General features: G+C 39.8%; 1 protein-coding gene and 2 long non-coding RNA genes across 4 annotated transcripts; all 3 read left to right on the top strand.

Annotated features, from left to right (window-relative positions):
• Nucleotides 1-1935: 1935 nt before the first annotated feature.
• LOC307016171 (general transcription factor II-I repeat domain-containing protein 2-like) lies at nt 1936-3555 on the top strand (the record flags this gene model as incomplete). Its single annotated transcript, XM_079645207.1, has 1 exon — nt 1936-3555. One exon carries the CDS (start codon nt 1936-1938, stop codon nt 3553-3555), a length of 1620 nt encoding a protein of 539 aa, XP_079501333.1.
• Nucleotides 3556-8698: 5143 nt separating this feature from the next.
• Nucleotides 8699-13497, top strand: LOC307015554. 2 transcript variants are annotated; one of them, XR_013801576.1, is made up of 4 exons: nt 8699-9115; nt 10637-10831; nt 12195-12355; nt 13183-13494. It is a non-coding gene; the product is annotated as an uncharacterized lncRNA (long non-coding RNA). The 2 variants fall into 2 exon arrangements; XR_013801575.1 differs by lacking the exon at nt 8699-9115 and having other exon boundaries at nt 9678-10831; nt 13183-13497.
• A 318-nt stretch (nt 13498-13815) lies between these two features.
• Nucleotides 13816-15838, top strand: LOC307017248. Its single transcript, XR_013802085.1, has 3 exons — nt 13816-13971; nt 14233-14845; nt 15729-15838. It is a non-coding gene; the product is annotated as an uncharacterized lncRNA (long non-coding RNA).
• Nucleotides 15839-16275: the final 437 nt, after the last annotated feature.

Here is a 16275-nt window from a genome sequence, read left to right as displayed (position 1 = left end):
TGTTAATAGATGTTAATTAGTTTGTCTGTTTTGCACATCCTCATTAATATCCTTGTACATCGTGCACTAAACTGTTTTATTGTCGAGATCACTTACAGTATCTTCTTGATTTTTTATATTCTATATTTCTATCATTGACCTTCTACTTTCCCCCTATGAAAGTATGTACTCTTAATATTTGTTTCATCAAATAACATTATTCAACAAAAATAACATTATTCAACAAAAATAATTCAATAACGTGCTTTAACCACTAGGCGGTGCACACAAGTTACACACAGCATACTAATAATAACTTTGTATTATTAGTGTAGGACACTTATGTATGTATAACATCTGAAGATATGTGGTTTTATTCATGTTTTTACATAATTTTACAGGATATTGCTATACTATTTCTCATGTTTTACTTCTACACATTAATATCTGATATTTAAAACATCACAGACAGAAAGGTATATCCGTCATTTAAAAGCCCCACGGACCCGGTTCGGGGGCCGAAATCGCATCATTTGCAGGAAATAACGTCTAAGGAACCTTAATATTTAATAAACTATGAATATTTTATATCCATATAACGGGAAAAAACTAATTTAACTGATCTTTTTCATTTTTGTTTTTAAAAAAAACACAGAATGCTAACAGTGAGCCTCTGAATTAGCCCCGAGCGAAAAATGCTAACCTATTACTGCACCGAAAATCACTCCTAGCTCCCTTATTACTTATCCTAGCTGCACATCCAACACATCGTTTATGATCGTAAAGACACAGAATCTAATGGTGCCCACCTCAACACTGAAAGATACAAACTCGCGACGTTATCAACAAAAACGTACATCAAAACAAGTGGCGCTAGGTAGCCCACAACGCTAACGTGGCTTACCTTGGTTTTGTCTGGTCAAAACTGGTCTTCAATGGCATTAAAACGATAACAACGGTGATGTAGTTCATCCATAGGTTAATATCCAATGTGGCTGTGTCCCCTTTGAAATGTTCTGATCATCTATAAGCAATAAAACTGCAATTCCGTTTTCAAATAGTAGAGCAGGCCATTCCTACGCTCTGTAGGAAGATTGAAAGCGCAAAAACGCAATCTTTTTTTTTTAACATGAGTGTGTGCGGGACAATTCCCCTTCGATTATATTGGCTCTAACGATCAGAAAGAGATGTCACATGTCAAAATCAAAGAAGGGGGCCAGAGATAAGGAAAATCCACCCAAATGGCCCCAGAAGAAGTTTTTTTTGCTAAATCTGTCTAAAAAGGTCAAATATAACTTGTTTTGCATCAATCTTGATACAGGGTACTTATTATATGTACTTTGGATTCCTAAAGCTTTTTGTCTACTAACCCATCATCCAAGGTTAGTTTTCACCAGTGGTGTAGTGGGCGTTGGACGCGGGGGTACGCCGTACCCCCACTTATTTGAAGGATGATTTCTTTTTTTAATAGTCTAATACACATGTGTCAAACTCAAGGCCCGCGGGCCGAATCCGGCCCGTCTACAATTTTGATCAGGCCCGCATATCAATTTATATCATCAATACAATGTGGCCCGCTTAAATGTATGATACTGTTCTGGCGGCACGAAGAGCCTACGCCGTAAGCTACGCAAATTACGTTGTTGGTACCTGATTGGCACAGGCAGAACGCTCTCAATTCCCTATGGCCAATTGCGGAGCCTACGTAGCAGCCAACACAGAAGCATTAACGGTCTGCTAGCCCGCACCTGTTAGCTAGTAACACAGAGAATGTCAAAAAAAAGGAAGATTGATTTTGAAGGGAGGCTATTTCAAGAGAGGTGGGAGATAGAATACTTCTTTACTGAGTATAAAGAGAGGCCTGTGTGTCTTATTTGCAATGAGACAAAAGCCGTGTTCAAAGAATATAATTTGCGTCGTCATTTTGAGACGGCCCACCAGCAGCAATATGCCACCATGGACAGGGAACAGAGGCTTCAGAAAGTCACGGAGCTCAAAAAAGGCAGGCAACAACAGCAAAATATGTTTCATAGGGCCAAATCTTTAACAGATGGAGCTGTAAAGGCAAGTTTCATCATAGCAGAGGAAATCGCTAAATCAGGGAAGCCATTCACCGAGGGGGACTTTCTAAAAAACTGTATGCTTAAAGTTTGTGACATTGTCTGCCCCGCCAATAAACAAAACTTTGCCAATGTCAGTCTGACAAGAAATACCATAGCCAGCCGTGTGGATGAGCTCTCTGACGATTTGCAATCACAGCTCAAAGATAAAGCAAAAGAATTTGTAAACTACTCAATTGCTGTGGATGAAAGTACGGATATATCAGACACGGCTCAGCTGGCGATTTACATCCGCGGAGTGGATGCACAGTTGTCTGTTACTGAGGAGCTTTTGGACTTAAAACCGATGCACGGAACAACCACCGGCGAGGATATTTTCAAAAAGGTGGATGAGTGCATCAGTGGAACCGGCTTACCATGGAATAAACTTGTGGGGCTGACGACCGATGGGGCGCCTGCTATGTGTGGGCAAAGGAGTGGACTGGTAGCAAAGGTGCGAGAGAAGATGAAGGAGACGGGAGGAGAGCTGACTGCTTACCACTGCATTATTCATCAGGAGGCCCTGTGTGGAAAAGTGCTAGGTATGGAACATGTCATGACAGTGGTTACGAAAACGGTGAATTTCATCCGAGCACGGGGCTTGAACCACCGCCAATTCAGGGCACTTTTGGAGGAGAGAAATTCGGAGTATGAAGATGTGCCATACCACACAGAAGTACGCTGGTTAAGCCGTGGCAAGGTGTTGCACAGATTTTATGAGGTGCGCGAGGATATTGCTAGTTTCATGGCTATGAAGGGGAAAGCTGTCCCCGAGCTGGCCGATGAAAAGTGGATACATGACTTGGCTTTTATGTGTGACATAACGCACCATCTCAACGCACTGAATGTGAAACTGCAGGGACGCAAACAGCTGATCACGGACATGCGCGATGCAGTGAAAGCCTTTCGGACAAAACTGCGATTGTGGGAGAACCAAATGCAGCAGGGAAACTATGTTCACTTCCCGACCTGTCAGTCTGTTGCAGACAACCTCAACACTGCTTTCCCGAATGAGAGATGCGCAGAAAAACTGAAAACACTCAAAGCCGAATTCGAAAGGCGATTTTCCGACTTTGAGACCCAGAAATTCAGGTTTGACCTTTTTACAAATCCATTTTCAGTTGATGTGGAAAGCGCCCCAGATAACTTACAGTTAGAACTAATAGAACTACAATGCAATGGGCCACTAAAGGCCAAGTTTGACTCTGTTGGGGCAGGTGAGTTTGCTACATTCATCCCAAGCACAATGCCACAGCTCCGCCTTCTGTGTGCCCGTGTCCTGAGCATGTTCGGGAGCACATATTTGTGTGAGCAGATGTTCTCTCTGATGAAGATCAACAAGTCTTCTCACAGATCCCGACTCACAGACAAACAACTTGGCTCCATTCTGAAAGTGGCTACAGCTCAGGACTTTCAGCCAAGAATAGATGAACTTGCATCAAAGAAAAGATGTCAGGTGTCTGGTGGCTTAAAATAGCATGCCAATATTGATGTGTCAAATCTGGGAAATTAGCTGCATGTGAGTTTTCCTTGACTGAAAAGTTTATTTGTACGTTTGTTGACATTTATGTGCACCTGGTTGCTAATCAGAAGGCTACAGTTTATATGGGACGTGTTAACAATATGATCAAAGATCTGTTACTGTTACTTTTTTGCTTACTATTTAGTGTCCCACACAACCATATTCAGGACTTTAAAACAAGCCTTTTGAGAGTTGTAGAATGTGGGTAAGATCATTCACTATTCATTATTTAGCTTTTACATCAGGCCATACCTTTTTATATAATGTCCCAAATAACCTTTTTTTAAATAGTCCTATTCAGGCCTGTGAAAGAGGTTGCTCTGAGTTGGCTGCCTACCAGTTCAAATGTATTCAGAAGTTATTGTTTTGCTTGACTAAATGCTATGATGCTAAGAAATTTTGTTTTTTGTCGACTTAGTTTGGGCTTTATGTTGACCAACTAATGTGAAAAGGCTATATATATTTATATATATATAAATGTACATATGGTACTGGTCTGTGAATTAGGTTAAATGTGTGTTTTGCTTGACAGTGAGGTTAGTATGTAAATGTTGGGGGTTTTATTTGCAGCTGATGTTATGCCAATGGGACAGACTGCAAGGGACAACATGTTGAGATGTGTTTTACTTTTATACAATGTTCCACACAACCATTTAATTGTTGTATCAAGGCTTGTGATATCTGTTGAAATGTGGGACAACGTTCAATATTTGTCCTTTTATATTAGGTTGATTTGTGTTTGTTTATTATTCAACACAACAATGTTTTCATATTGTTGTCATATTCAGGCCTGTGCAACAGGTTCTGAGTTGGCTGTATGCTAGCCAGAAAGCATTATTTTGCTTTACCAAATGCTATGATTGCCAAGCAATGTGTTTAAATATATATGGGAAGGCTATATAGTACATACAACAATACATTGAAAGATATGTTTTGATGTTGTTTATTGAATAAAAAAGGCATGTCAGTAAAGCATATGTCCGGCCCTTAATGTGATTCCAATTTCCCAGAGTGGCCCTTTGTGAAAATGAGTTTGACACCCCTGGTCTAATACATCTAAAATGTTATCAGTTGCAAGTGTGTGTTCGTTGTAATAATGACGAAAACATAATAGGCATATTTCACAGTAGGCTAATTATAATAAAAACGTAGCTCAAGCATTTATACAACTTGATTTGAAGCATGTGTGTGTTTGAGGGGCAGCACCGTGTGACAAATAATAAAAATGCTGTGTGTGCAGTCGGGACACCTGGTCACCCTACACACACAGCATTTTTATTATTCGTCACGCGTCCCAAAAATTTAGAGTATGTCCCACATTTGAGTGATAGTTGAGCAGAAAGGCCGGATCGGTTCGCTGACAGCTGGCACCGCCCTTTATTACAACACACTCTCACTCCATAAACGTCCAGGAGCGACGCTTGGTTAGAGCCCGTGGCGTGCAGTTGTGACGCTCCTAGGCTCCTTCAGCTTCATAAAGGGACGCAAATAGCTTTCAACTGATTGCAATGTATTCCCATATGCGGCGGGATTTGACGCTCATGGAAGCACGGCATTCGTTTGTGTCGGCTGCCCTTAAAGGCAATGTAAGCGTCCATTCCCATTGGATAACGGAGAATTTTACACCCGGAAGTAAGTATTCCCCTTACTGTCGATTGATTTTACAGCGATATCTGCACTACTCATCGACTAAAAAATACTAGATTATCCTTGTTAATTACACAACATTGATTTGTTTAAATTGTGTGCAATGCTTTTGTATTTTTCCCCTTCGATTCGGAGAAACAAATATTTTTTCGGAGTAAAGGATGGCAGAAGACACTACACTACCCAGAATCCCCAGCTATCGTTTAGGACTACACCATGTGCTCTGTTTGACAAACCCCGTGATTAGTTCTCAAGCTCTGTGATTGGTTGACCTCCAACTGCATTCCATTCATTCCAACGTCTATGTCACGTGATCTTCAAATTTCTCCCTGCAGAAAAAAAAACATGGCTGAACTTCGTTTTATTCTCGGTGGAAAAATGCCTATTTTAAAGTTAGTTTGGCCATTAAAATGCATTTTGATGTCATTTGATGCGAGAAATATGAGTTGTTATTTCAGATTATGTGTCCAGTGGATGTACATGATCTTTAGTTTGCAAGTTATTACGAAGATTACTTCAGGAAATTGCGTCCATAACATTTTCATTGTTACCAAGGTGGTTGCTAGGGACGCTGCTATCGATATTATTTCTGTTATGTTGTGTAACTGTTTAATGGTGTTATCTTTATTGCTACCCCCTTCCCCGTCAATGTATAGTGTTGGTCCACAGCGCAAACGTATTAGTTTAACAAAATCCGCATCTAAAATTGTGGCATACGTTATTTTCCCCTGTGCAATTCCAGTCTCACATCTCACATCACATCGTCATTAACAAATACCGGAAACAGACCGAAAACATTTAAACAAAAAATAATAATACTTTATTCCGAGTGTGCTTGCTTTTCTCTTTGAAAGTCATCACATAACGGCATTGTAATACACGGTTCGGCTGTATTAAATATTACATATCTGCCGTAGTTCTCTGTTTATAGAGCCCTGATGATAAGGCTTATGAGGAACTGCCGCCAACACTGAAAACGTGACGTGGATCATAAATATATCAGCAATTAAACAACATCTTACATTTCTTTTCACACAACACGTCTCCTTGCAGTATCAACACTAATTCGGCTGACTTTTATATTTGATCCAATTGGTAGATAGGCTGTATTTACGCTGTATTTACACCATAAAGGTGCACAGCTGATATAAAGGGACACCTAGTGGTTAAAGCATGTTATTGAATTTCATTATTTTTATTATTAGATATTAATAGGATCCCTATAAAGTATATTCATTACTCGTTATTCTCTACTAGTTAATTAAAGACTGTATATAATGACTATTTTGTACATCCCTTTCAAGATTTCAAGATTTTCTAAGGTTTATTGACATATCATATTCACAAACGGTGTAGTTATGCAATGAATGAAAAAGTTGGGTCGCAGGTTCCTCAATAGTGCATTACAAGACAGCTATCAATATTTGTGCATACCTCCAGCAATGTTAACTATGTTGAAGCACTTATTTTAACTGATATTATACATATGTATTATACTCTTATAAGATGTATGTAGATATTTCATCTCCGGCATTGTCAGGTATTGAACAATCAACAAATAAAGAACACAGAATTATTAAATATAAAACACAGAATTTGTGTGATTATACTAAATGATTTACAAATAAACACCACTGCATATTTACGACTGTTACACATGCTGATGTAACGCAAATGTTTCCAACTTGGGATCAATAAAGTATATCTTATCTTAAGAGGATTGATGGCTACTGCCATATTTGCAAAATTTGCCTCTGAACCTTGACAAGTGCATGTTTCAGGCTTATCAATTGACAACAGGAGGGGTCACAGACATAAGACCAGCTGTTAAATAAAGCTCTTCTGACCTTAGCTGGCATGTGGGTATATATTAATGCTGCCCATTATGGGCACAAGCAATTTTCACCCATTTATTAATTATATGTTTTAAATTTGAGTGTTTCCTATCCCCTAAACCTCCAGGGATGTACACAGTTTAATACTGGCAACTTCTTATTATGGGAAATACGAAAACGTCTTTTAAAACTATAACTCCCAGTAGAGACATGCCATAGATAGAGAACATGTTGCGAAACACAATAGCCAGCATGTGTAGTTCTGGGGACGGGGGGGAGGGGGGGACGGGGTGGACCCGTTCAAATCCAGTTTTGGACAGTCTGCCGTGGTTCCATCCCATTTCAAGTGCTGTTCGACGCTCGGCGTAACCCTCGGAGCATACTCTCCAATCACAGAGCTTGAGGACTATCATGGGGTTTGTCAAGCGAAGCGGAGAGAATACTTACTTCCGGGTGTAATATTCTCTAAAGCAAATGAGCTGCTCCGACCCTCAGTCCTGACGGACTCCAACTTGTGTTTATTAATCAAAAAAAAAATAATAAACACAACGATAATTATGTGTTATTGTTGAGTAAATGGAGAATTGCACAGGGGAAAATAACGTAGGCTATCTATGCCACAATTTTCGATGCAGATTTTGTTAAACTAATACGTTTGCGCTGTGGACCAACACTATACATTGACGGGGAAGGGGGTAGCAATAAAGATAACACCATTAAACAGTTACACAACATAACAGAAATAATATTGATAGCAGCGTCCCTAGCAACAAGTAACAAGTAGTTAATAATAATAAAAGACATTAAGAAAAAGGCATTTTAAACAGTCATTAACAAATTAACACAATCTACCTGCATTGCATTACTCTAAACGTGTAATAACGTGCTTTAGCCAGTAGGTGGTTTGGGTTAAAAAGCTCGACTCGAACATAGGTAATGATGACTAAGACTCGGACTCGACTTAGACTCTTCCAAGGTGATTAGGACTTGGACTCGGACTCGAAGAGTGGTATTCCTGCACCTTGCATCTGCAACTATGTTGCTTTGATCCTGAATTAAGGGTTTAAGTCATGGATGTTTAAAGTTTAAGTTCTTAATATTCGTCTAACATGATAGTTTATTCTTCATTCATGAAGTATGACGCTGCGCTGTCAATACGCTTCTCCAGGTTTGTGATTGGTCAAATGTTGCTAACCCCGACACTTTCATGTGAATGCGCTTGTAGCCGGACAGAGAAACCCTGGGTTGACTTACCGACTTGATAACCAGCGTCGTAAGACCGCTTAGCGAGATCTCGTTTGTTAGGGTTAGTTAAGCCGGGTGACTCAAAGATATCCAGGGTCTGTTGAACTGGCTTCGTCGTACAGGCCACTGGTCAAGTTTCTCTTTAAAACCAACGTTGAAAAGATTACCTTTTAACACATCATGATAACAGTAAGATTTACATTTGCCCAATACTCAAATGTAATGACTACAGCCTGAATGAACCGTAATGTTACTCTATTGAACCTCACTCCACCGGCTGCTAACAGCTGATTTAACTAACTCGCAGTTCAACACAAATGTGTCATTCCCAGTGTAAGGACAAATCAACAAGTCCTCCAACTAATACGACCAAATAGGTCGATTGTTTTCCTCGTTTTCCGACCCATTAATACGACCCAGAGCAGCGTTTTCAATCAACGGGTGCGTCAGCCTGTATACCTTTACGACCCACGGGCGCGTTTTAAATCAACGGGAGGCGGCGTAATGACGTACAACGTCCTCGACAACTTCTGTTAACAACCATCGTTTTTCAGACACGTACACTCTTCAAAAATCACGGCTTTCTGTCGTAGAACAAAACGTGATCCGCCTCTTAAATTTGTGTCGACCACAGACCTTATTTCGAGCTATTTTCCCAAATCCTATGGAGAAATCTCATTGGTTCTGACGCGAGGGAACCGGAAGTGGTCAAATGCTAACTCACCGGGGTTTTGGACTCGTCACTGCATCAGACAACATCCATTTATTTCCCAGACAATCTAATAAACGTGAGTAGTCAGATATCAAAAGTATATTCATTTTGGGATATGTATTATGTTGTTTTATTTTGTCGTCTAGTACAGTGACTAAGATTACTATGTTTACCTAGGAATAATGATAGCAAAGCTAAATTAGCCAAAAGTAGAATCAGCTAACGTTAACGTGAGCATGGAAGTTATGTGATCCATCGGTTCATGCGGTTGATCCAAATGTTATCAAACGTCACATTCTTTATAACTATATTAAATACTATTTATCTATTAAGTGAAGAGTGACCAGGGGTGTAATACTGCCGGAACACCGCTCCGGCACCTAAAACGGGGATGGTTGTTAGCATCTGGTGCTAGCTAGCTATGATAACGGATAGGCTAAGAGGCTAATGTACCTAATGTAATGTTTACACAGTTAACTTTAGTCTAAGTTATCTCAGTGGGTCTGAAACAGTTTGGTCACCATATATGGAAATACATATTTCCAAGGCACACTTTTATATTATTGTAATGTTCCACAATAGGAGTCGGAAATTCAAGTTCTTAGGTTCAATAGCTCCTTTGGTAGTATACAAATACAGGTTCATAGGTCACAGGTTGCAGGTCGCAGGTTCAACGTCACACAGCACCCTAAAAAAAATCGAATGAATCTAAAACATCGATGAAATCATTACAATTCATACTATTGGACATACAACAAATGCATAAAAAAACAAAACAGTAAATAGTTAAATATGCACAAAGATACATTTTAAAAAAGTATTATTCTTATCATTTTTTTTATTATTGAAATGTATACAGTTAAGTTTCATATGGGTGTTGACAGATGTATCCATAGATTTAGTTAATTTTGCCCTCAAGTGCACAAGATTGATGCATTTAACTTCACGGGGGCCTCCGGACCCCCCTAGAGGACATGAGGTCCACCCCCACTTAAAACATATTCACATGGATAGGATACTAAATACATGTGCACACTTTTTATATAGTAACCTTTGTACCTCAGCAGGAGGGAGTTAGTTTATAAAGGTCCTTCACTGATCACTTAACTATCACGCAGCTGTGTGCAGCATTTACTGTAAGAATCACACATTTATTCAATAATGCAGACTTAATAAATGACCATTCTTTGTTGATTCTGGCTGGAGTGTTAATTGACAGTAGTTACATAAGCTTCAAAACAAGCCACAACTGCGCGTGCACACGTGCAGAACTTATAGAATTAGCAATACACCCCTGCTAATGATGATTTTAGTATTATTTTCTGTGATGATGGAGCATCAACTTTTGGATCAACCAGATATTTACAGATTAGGGTTGTCCATAACAGTCAATTTAAACATGTGACTGACTCTGTATAACATTGTTTTCCTTACTCTTGTGATTTTTGTTCATCCTATCTAAAAGATAAAAAAACATGAGTTCATTGTTTTAACAAGATTTTTCACGATATAATAAAATACATGAATCCTGTAAACATTTGTAGTATAGTATTCTTATTTTTGGTATTCCCTGACATTATCTGTGTTTCTGTTACAGATGCCTACTCAAAAAGTGTGCCAGACATGCAGGCAAAGCATAGGAGTAGCAAGTAAAAAATGCAAACAATGTGGTGCCATCCAACCCTACAAAGAGAAACTCTCCAAGCAAAAAGAAAAGGTTGCACAGGAGTGGAAGGCCACGCAACAGAAAAACCACAGTGTCAACAAAGTGTATGACTCGACACATTTACTGGTAAGCTTTTTTCTCTTGCAGATGTCAGTTATCATAAAAAAGTGTGTAAATAATCCCTGATCTTAATCTTTTTATACAAATTGTTAAATTACTGAATTGATTTATACTTTCCAACAGTCGCCCTCATTTACTTTTTAAAAATAATCCTAATTTCTTAAGTAAGTTTATGTGAGAAGTACAGACTAGTGCACGATTACTGCACTTCATGTAATGTGTTAAGCAAAATTGTTGTCACCGTTGTATTTAAAGCTGTAAAGGCATAACACATTTTTTCGAACTGATGTTAGATAGTGTTTGTACTTGCAAGCACCCAGTTTTAGTAAAACATTATTTCTTAACCAGAAGTAACATAGTTCAGGCCAGTGGTAATTCCTAGAATCAGAGCTTCAATGTACATGTTTTTCTAATTATATCTTACAAAAAAACCTGCATTTTGGTGTTTTATATTTTATTTTGGAACTTCATGGTATGGAAAACACATAATTATGTGACTATGGTTTCCAAAAGTAAAATAAATGAAATATCATATACATTTTTGAATAAATGGTAAAACCAAGAATGTCACAGAATCAAAACCAGCCCATATTAATATAGTGCTTGAAAGACAATCAAGACCTGGAAAGAGTTAGTATTAATAAAGAGGCCCTTAAAAGCACTTTCATTAAGCTTACCAGAGTCTCTGACTTTGAGCCGTGTTCGAACAGTCATTTAAAAATTCCCCTGTAACACCAGCTTTACATCTGAAGTGCTGTTAATGCGGAACTTTGAACCTGAAATGATATAGGTTATAGCTTGCTGACATGTTTCAAAGCTAAATGTAGCTTATTCAGATATCTGAATGTGAGAATTAAATGGACCCATATTAGGGATGCCAGAAACTGACCATGATCAAAATCGGACAGCCCTGGCGAATATTAATTGATTATTCGCCGCCGAATTGAAACTAAGCCAGGAAAAAAAAGAAATACATAAATAATAATAAAAATATATATAAATAAAATCGAATTTTAAAAATAATTTTCGATTATGGAGACTGTAACGAATATTCGAAAAATAGAATAATCGCTGGCATCCCTAACCCATATAAAAATAACTATGCCCATGTAAAAAAAACTCAAAGTGAACCCGAGCTCGATAAACTTCTTTTTTTTTTACAGTTCTTTTTTAGGGGCTCCCCTAAAAGGGGTCTAAAATCACACCTGGTTAATTGTGGGGTGCCTTCCTCAATGTGCACACGTATCACCTCAGTGCATTTTTCACTTATGCAAAATAAATGGAGTTATAATGGCTTTAGGTGTGTGAAAATGTTTAGAACTGTTGTGTACATAATATTTCTTGTTTTTTTGTGTCCATTGTGTTCCAGCTTCACAAATGGAAAATGTTAGATCGGCGTCCCATCCTCCTTCTTGCCAAGAGAGGCACAAATGGTTTTTGCCGATTGCATCTGTCCATGGCAAATCGAGACAGAAGATGGTAACAATGCACTTGTTACCATAAAGAGGATTTACGAAAGCCTAATTAATGGTAAAGTATACAAATCTGCATGCTATATTTCAGCAATTTATCTGTTAACATGTTTTGTAAATGAGTTGCTCAGTTATCTGGTTTTAAATGTAAAAAAATGTGAATCACTGTTTACCAAGTAGTACAAATATGTCGTTATGTCTTGTTTTGTCAGTTAAAGGGCCCATGTCATGCTTTTCTGGTTATTACCCGTCCCCTTGTGTGTTATGAAGCTTTTCCTGCATGTAAACGGTCTGCAGAGTCACAAACCCTCAAAGTACACCCTGTAGCGAGTAAAACTCTAACACAGAAAATACCTGTCTATGCTGCTCTTTTTCAATTTTTTTCTTCCTGAGTATAGTGACGTAACGGGCATAGTGACGTACCGGCTCACACACACACACTCACTCAGCCTTATCTTTTCTCAGCCGAGGCTCCGCGGATCTCCTCACGCACACACGCACACACACTCACAGCCTGGCTGTGAGTGTGTGTGTGTGTGTGTGTGCGCTCAGGCTGAGTTCCTCGCTGTCTCGCAGACCCCACACAGCAACCAGGAAACAACACCAGTAATCCAGCTCACACTGTCTGCTCCTCGAGCCTCAAAGGGCGGAGCAGCGAGCCCCCCAACGTCCCGCCAACACGGCACCCAGACCCCACGCAGCATTCTCATCTGTTTGTCCTTACTGGTGTCATTTCCTGGTTGCTAACAAACGCCATTGTAACACAGAATCACTGATGTTCCGCTGTTTCATTTTTAGCTGTAATTACTCAGATTATAAATGTATATGGCGGATTATACTTGGTCATTTACTCACCATGCGTCTACTTTTTTTTCTTCTCAATAGTGACTTTGGCAGTTGAACCTGAGGGCCCTTGTACCACACAGGCAGAAATGGCCGCAGACCCAGGATCAGACTTGTCTGTACCTCTTACCACCGAGACTGACACTTAGTTCACTCTCTTCCTCACTCCTGTGTCCTCCGGCCTGACTCCTGCTCTCTCCTCCGGGCTCACTCCTGCTCTCTCCTCCGGGCTGACTCCTGCTCTCTCCTCCGGGCTGACTCCTGCTCTCTCCTCCGGGCTGACTCCTGCTCTCTCCTCCGGCCTGACTCCTGCTCTCTCCTCCGGGCTGACTCCTGCTCTCTCCTCCGGGCTGACTCCTGCTCTCTCCTCCGGCCTGACTCCTGCTCTCTCCTCCGGGCTGACTCCTGCTCTCTCCTCCGGGCTGACTCCTGCTCTCTCCTCCGGGCTGACTCCTGCTCTCTCCTCCGGCCTGACTCCTGCGCTCTCCTCCGGGCTGACTCCTGCTCTCTCCTCCGGCCTGACTCCTGCTCTCTCCTCCGGGCTGACTCCTGCTCTCTCCTCCGGCCTGACTCCTGCTCTCTCCTCCGGGCTGACTCCTGCTCTCTCCTCCGGCCTGACTCTTGCTCTCTCCTCCGGGCTGACTCCTGCTCTCTCCTCCGGCCTGACTCCTGCTCTCTCCTCCGGGCTGACTCCTGCTCTCTCCTCCGGCCTGACTCCTGCCCTCTCCTCCGGGCTGACTCCTGCTCTCTCCTCCGGGCTGACTCCTGCTCTCTCCTCAGTGTCTTCCTCACAGAAAAGAAGACCAACGAGGAATAAAGTGGCAATTAATGGTATGTGCGGGTTAATTAGTAATTATCTTATTTACATCGACTGAAACTGTGTTTGATTTTGCACATTGAATTAGTTAAAGAGAGAGAAAACAATCATCGGTACAATTAGAATACACCACCTTTTGTTTTGTTTAAGACTTTGCAGTATCAAAAGTCTCAGTGCCATTTTGAACAGTTTAATTGAGCACAATGTGATGTTAGGCAATGTTTAGGAGGTTATTGCTGAACTTCAACTTATTACCATCTTTTAATTCCTTGCAGAATGTCCCATTCATCAAGGGTCAGACACTTTCCCCTACAAAAAACTACTGAGGGAACGAATCAGGGAGGCTTGTTTAGAAAATATTTTTAAATAAATAAACAATGACAATAATGTTTCCGTGGAACCAAGTCTTATCTTATTGGATTTTCGTATACTTTGTTTAAAAGGAGTGTTTCAGTCTTAAGCATGACTGCTAATGTAAATATTGAAATTACAGTAACAATAATTTATTATTAATTTAAGGTTGAGGTACTTGTGTAATGCTTCATGTCGCATTAATGCATCATGTCCAGCCATTTATTTATATATTACATTTTTTCTTGTAATCCTTTGTAGGTGAATTCCTATTCTTGGCAGTACAAATATTTTTTTAAATAATAATAGTATTCCAAAATATTAAACTGATGGGGAAAATGCTATTGACTATGTTACAGTCCTTCATATGTTTGAGTTAATCGTACCTACTATTATTTCAAATTATCATTTGATTTCACTGGACTTTTTGTATTTACATGTATGACATTTGAAAAAAATGAAGTTTACCTAAAATCTGTGTTTCTTTACTCAGGGCCATACCGAGGTGTTGGTGCAGTGGCAGTCTTGCTCTGGATGGTATGTATCTAATCTGAAGTTTCCTTCAGTGTAGCTGATGGGTCTGGCAGAACACGGGCCACAAAGTAGTCTTACCAACCAACTTCATCAACCCTGAGATCACTAACTTAAACATTTTGGGTTCCTCAGCAGTAAATTGAATTTAGTTGATCACATGGGGGTGGGGAGCCATGTCATCAATGGCTCTATCAGACGTTTGCGCCATAAAGTAAGACATCCAAGTTCTCTGCCCTTCGTCATTCAGACATCGCGCCCTAGAAACGCTGTCTGATTGTAACACATAAGCAGGGAAGTAGCCTACATTGAAATAGAAATTAAAATATACAATAGAGTTTATCATTGATCAATATCACTAAAGGTTAAATGATTGATATGTGAGGCTGGATGGTATTTGATCTCTTTTGTAATTACTGACTTGTTACATTTGTTCTTAACAATTATACTATAAGTATAGTTAGTAGTAATAAGTAGTATTATTTCTGTGTGCAGTCTTGCAGGCAGTTGTCTAAGTTTAGTGCTGTATGTTTGGGCATTGATAAGACAGCAAATTCAAAGAATTGGTCAAATGAAACATTAACTTTGAAATAAAAAATGTACCTTGTATTATATATGATGTACGTGTTATATATAAATATATACATTATACTGCACTTTCATCATGATATTTTTGAGTGACTTAGTATATCTTCTCATTTGAAATAGCATTGTCAACATACTGTAGAACTACATATTCCAAAAAGTAATACTTTTTGCTGTGTCAGTATTGTCATACTGATATTCTGTACAAACTGTGAAGTCCATTGAGACAAATGTAACATTTGTGATATTGGGCTATATAAATAAACATTGATTGATTGATTGATTGACTGTTTCTGTTTTACAGTGGGGCGAAGTGGAAAAATTCCTGGGAGCCAAAGGAAAACTTTTCCAGTTAAATATGGCTGACTTTTTTTTTTCTATTTTGGAGTAATAAAATACATATAAAAAAACATCTATGTAAGTGTTGTGCCTATTTGTGTTCTTATGTTATCAGTGAGCTGAAGCCAAGACAAATACAAATATGTTTTAAGTGTATCCATACAAACTCATTCTCTAAAACTGTCATGATTGGTCTGTTGTGAATGACACCCATGAGGAAAAAGGTCCTATACATTATATCACATCGGCAGGGCTGTGATGTGATGAGGCCCTCGCGAGCGTCGACGGGGGGGTGGTGTGTAAACCCTGGACACACCAAGCCGATTACAGCTAGTGGAGCCTCGCAGCAGAAACTGTGGCGCGCTCAATTGCGCCGCATTTGCGCATCAGATGAGGCTCCCTCCACAAGATGAGGGCGAGAGGCAGACGCAGTCTGTGTGATCGGCGTGTATGGAGGGGCGGGCCTGCACATCGGCATATCACAGACTGGTGCATACATTGTACAGGCGGCA

Source organism: Notothenia rossii (genome assembly GCF_949606895.1).
Source record: "Notothenia rossii genome assembly, chromosome: 8".
NCBI classification, from domain to species: Eukaryota; Metazoa; Chordata; class Actinopteri; order Perciformes; family Nototheniidae; genus Notothenia; species Notothenia rossii.
Note: the sequence above shows the minus strand (reverse complement) of the source record. Positions and strands in the feature narration are given on the sequence as shown.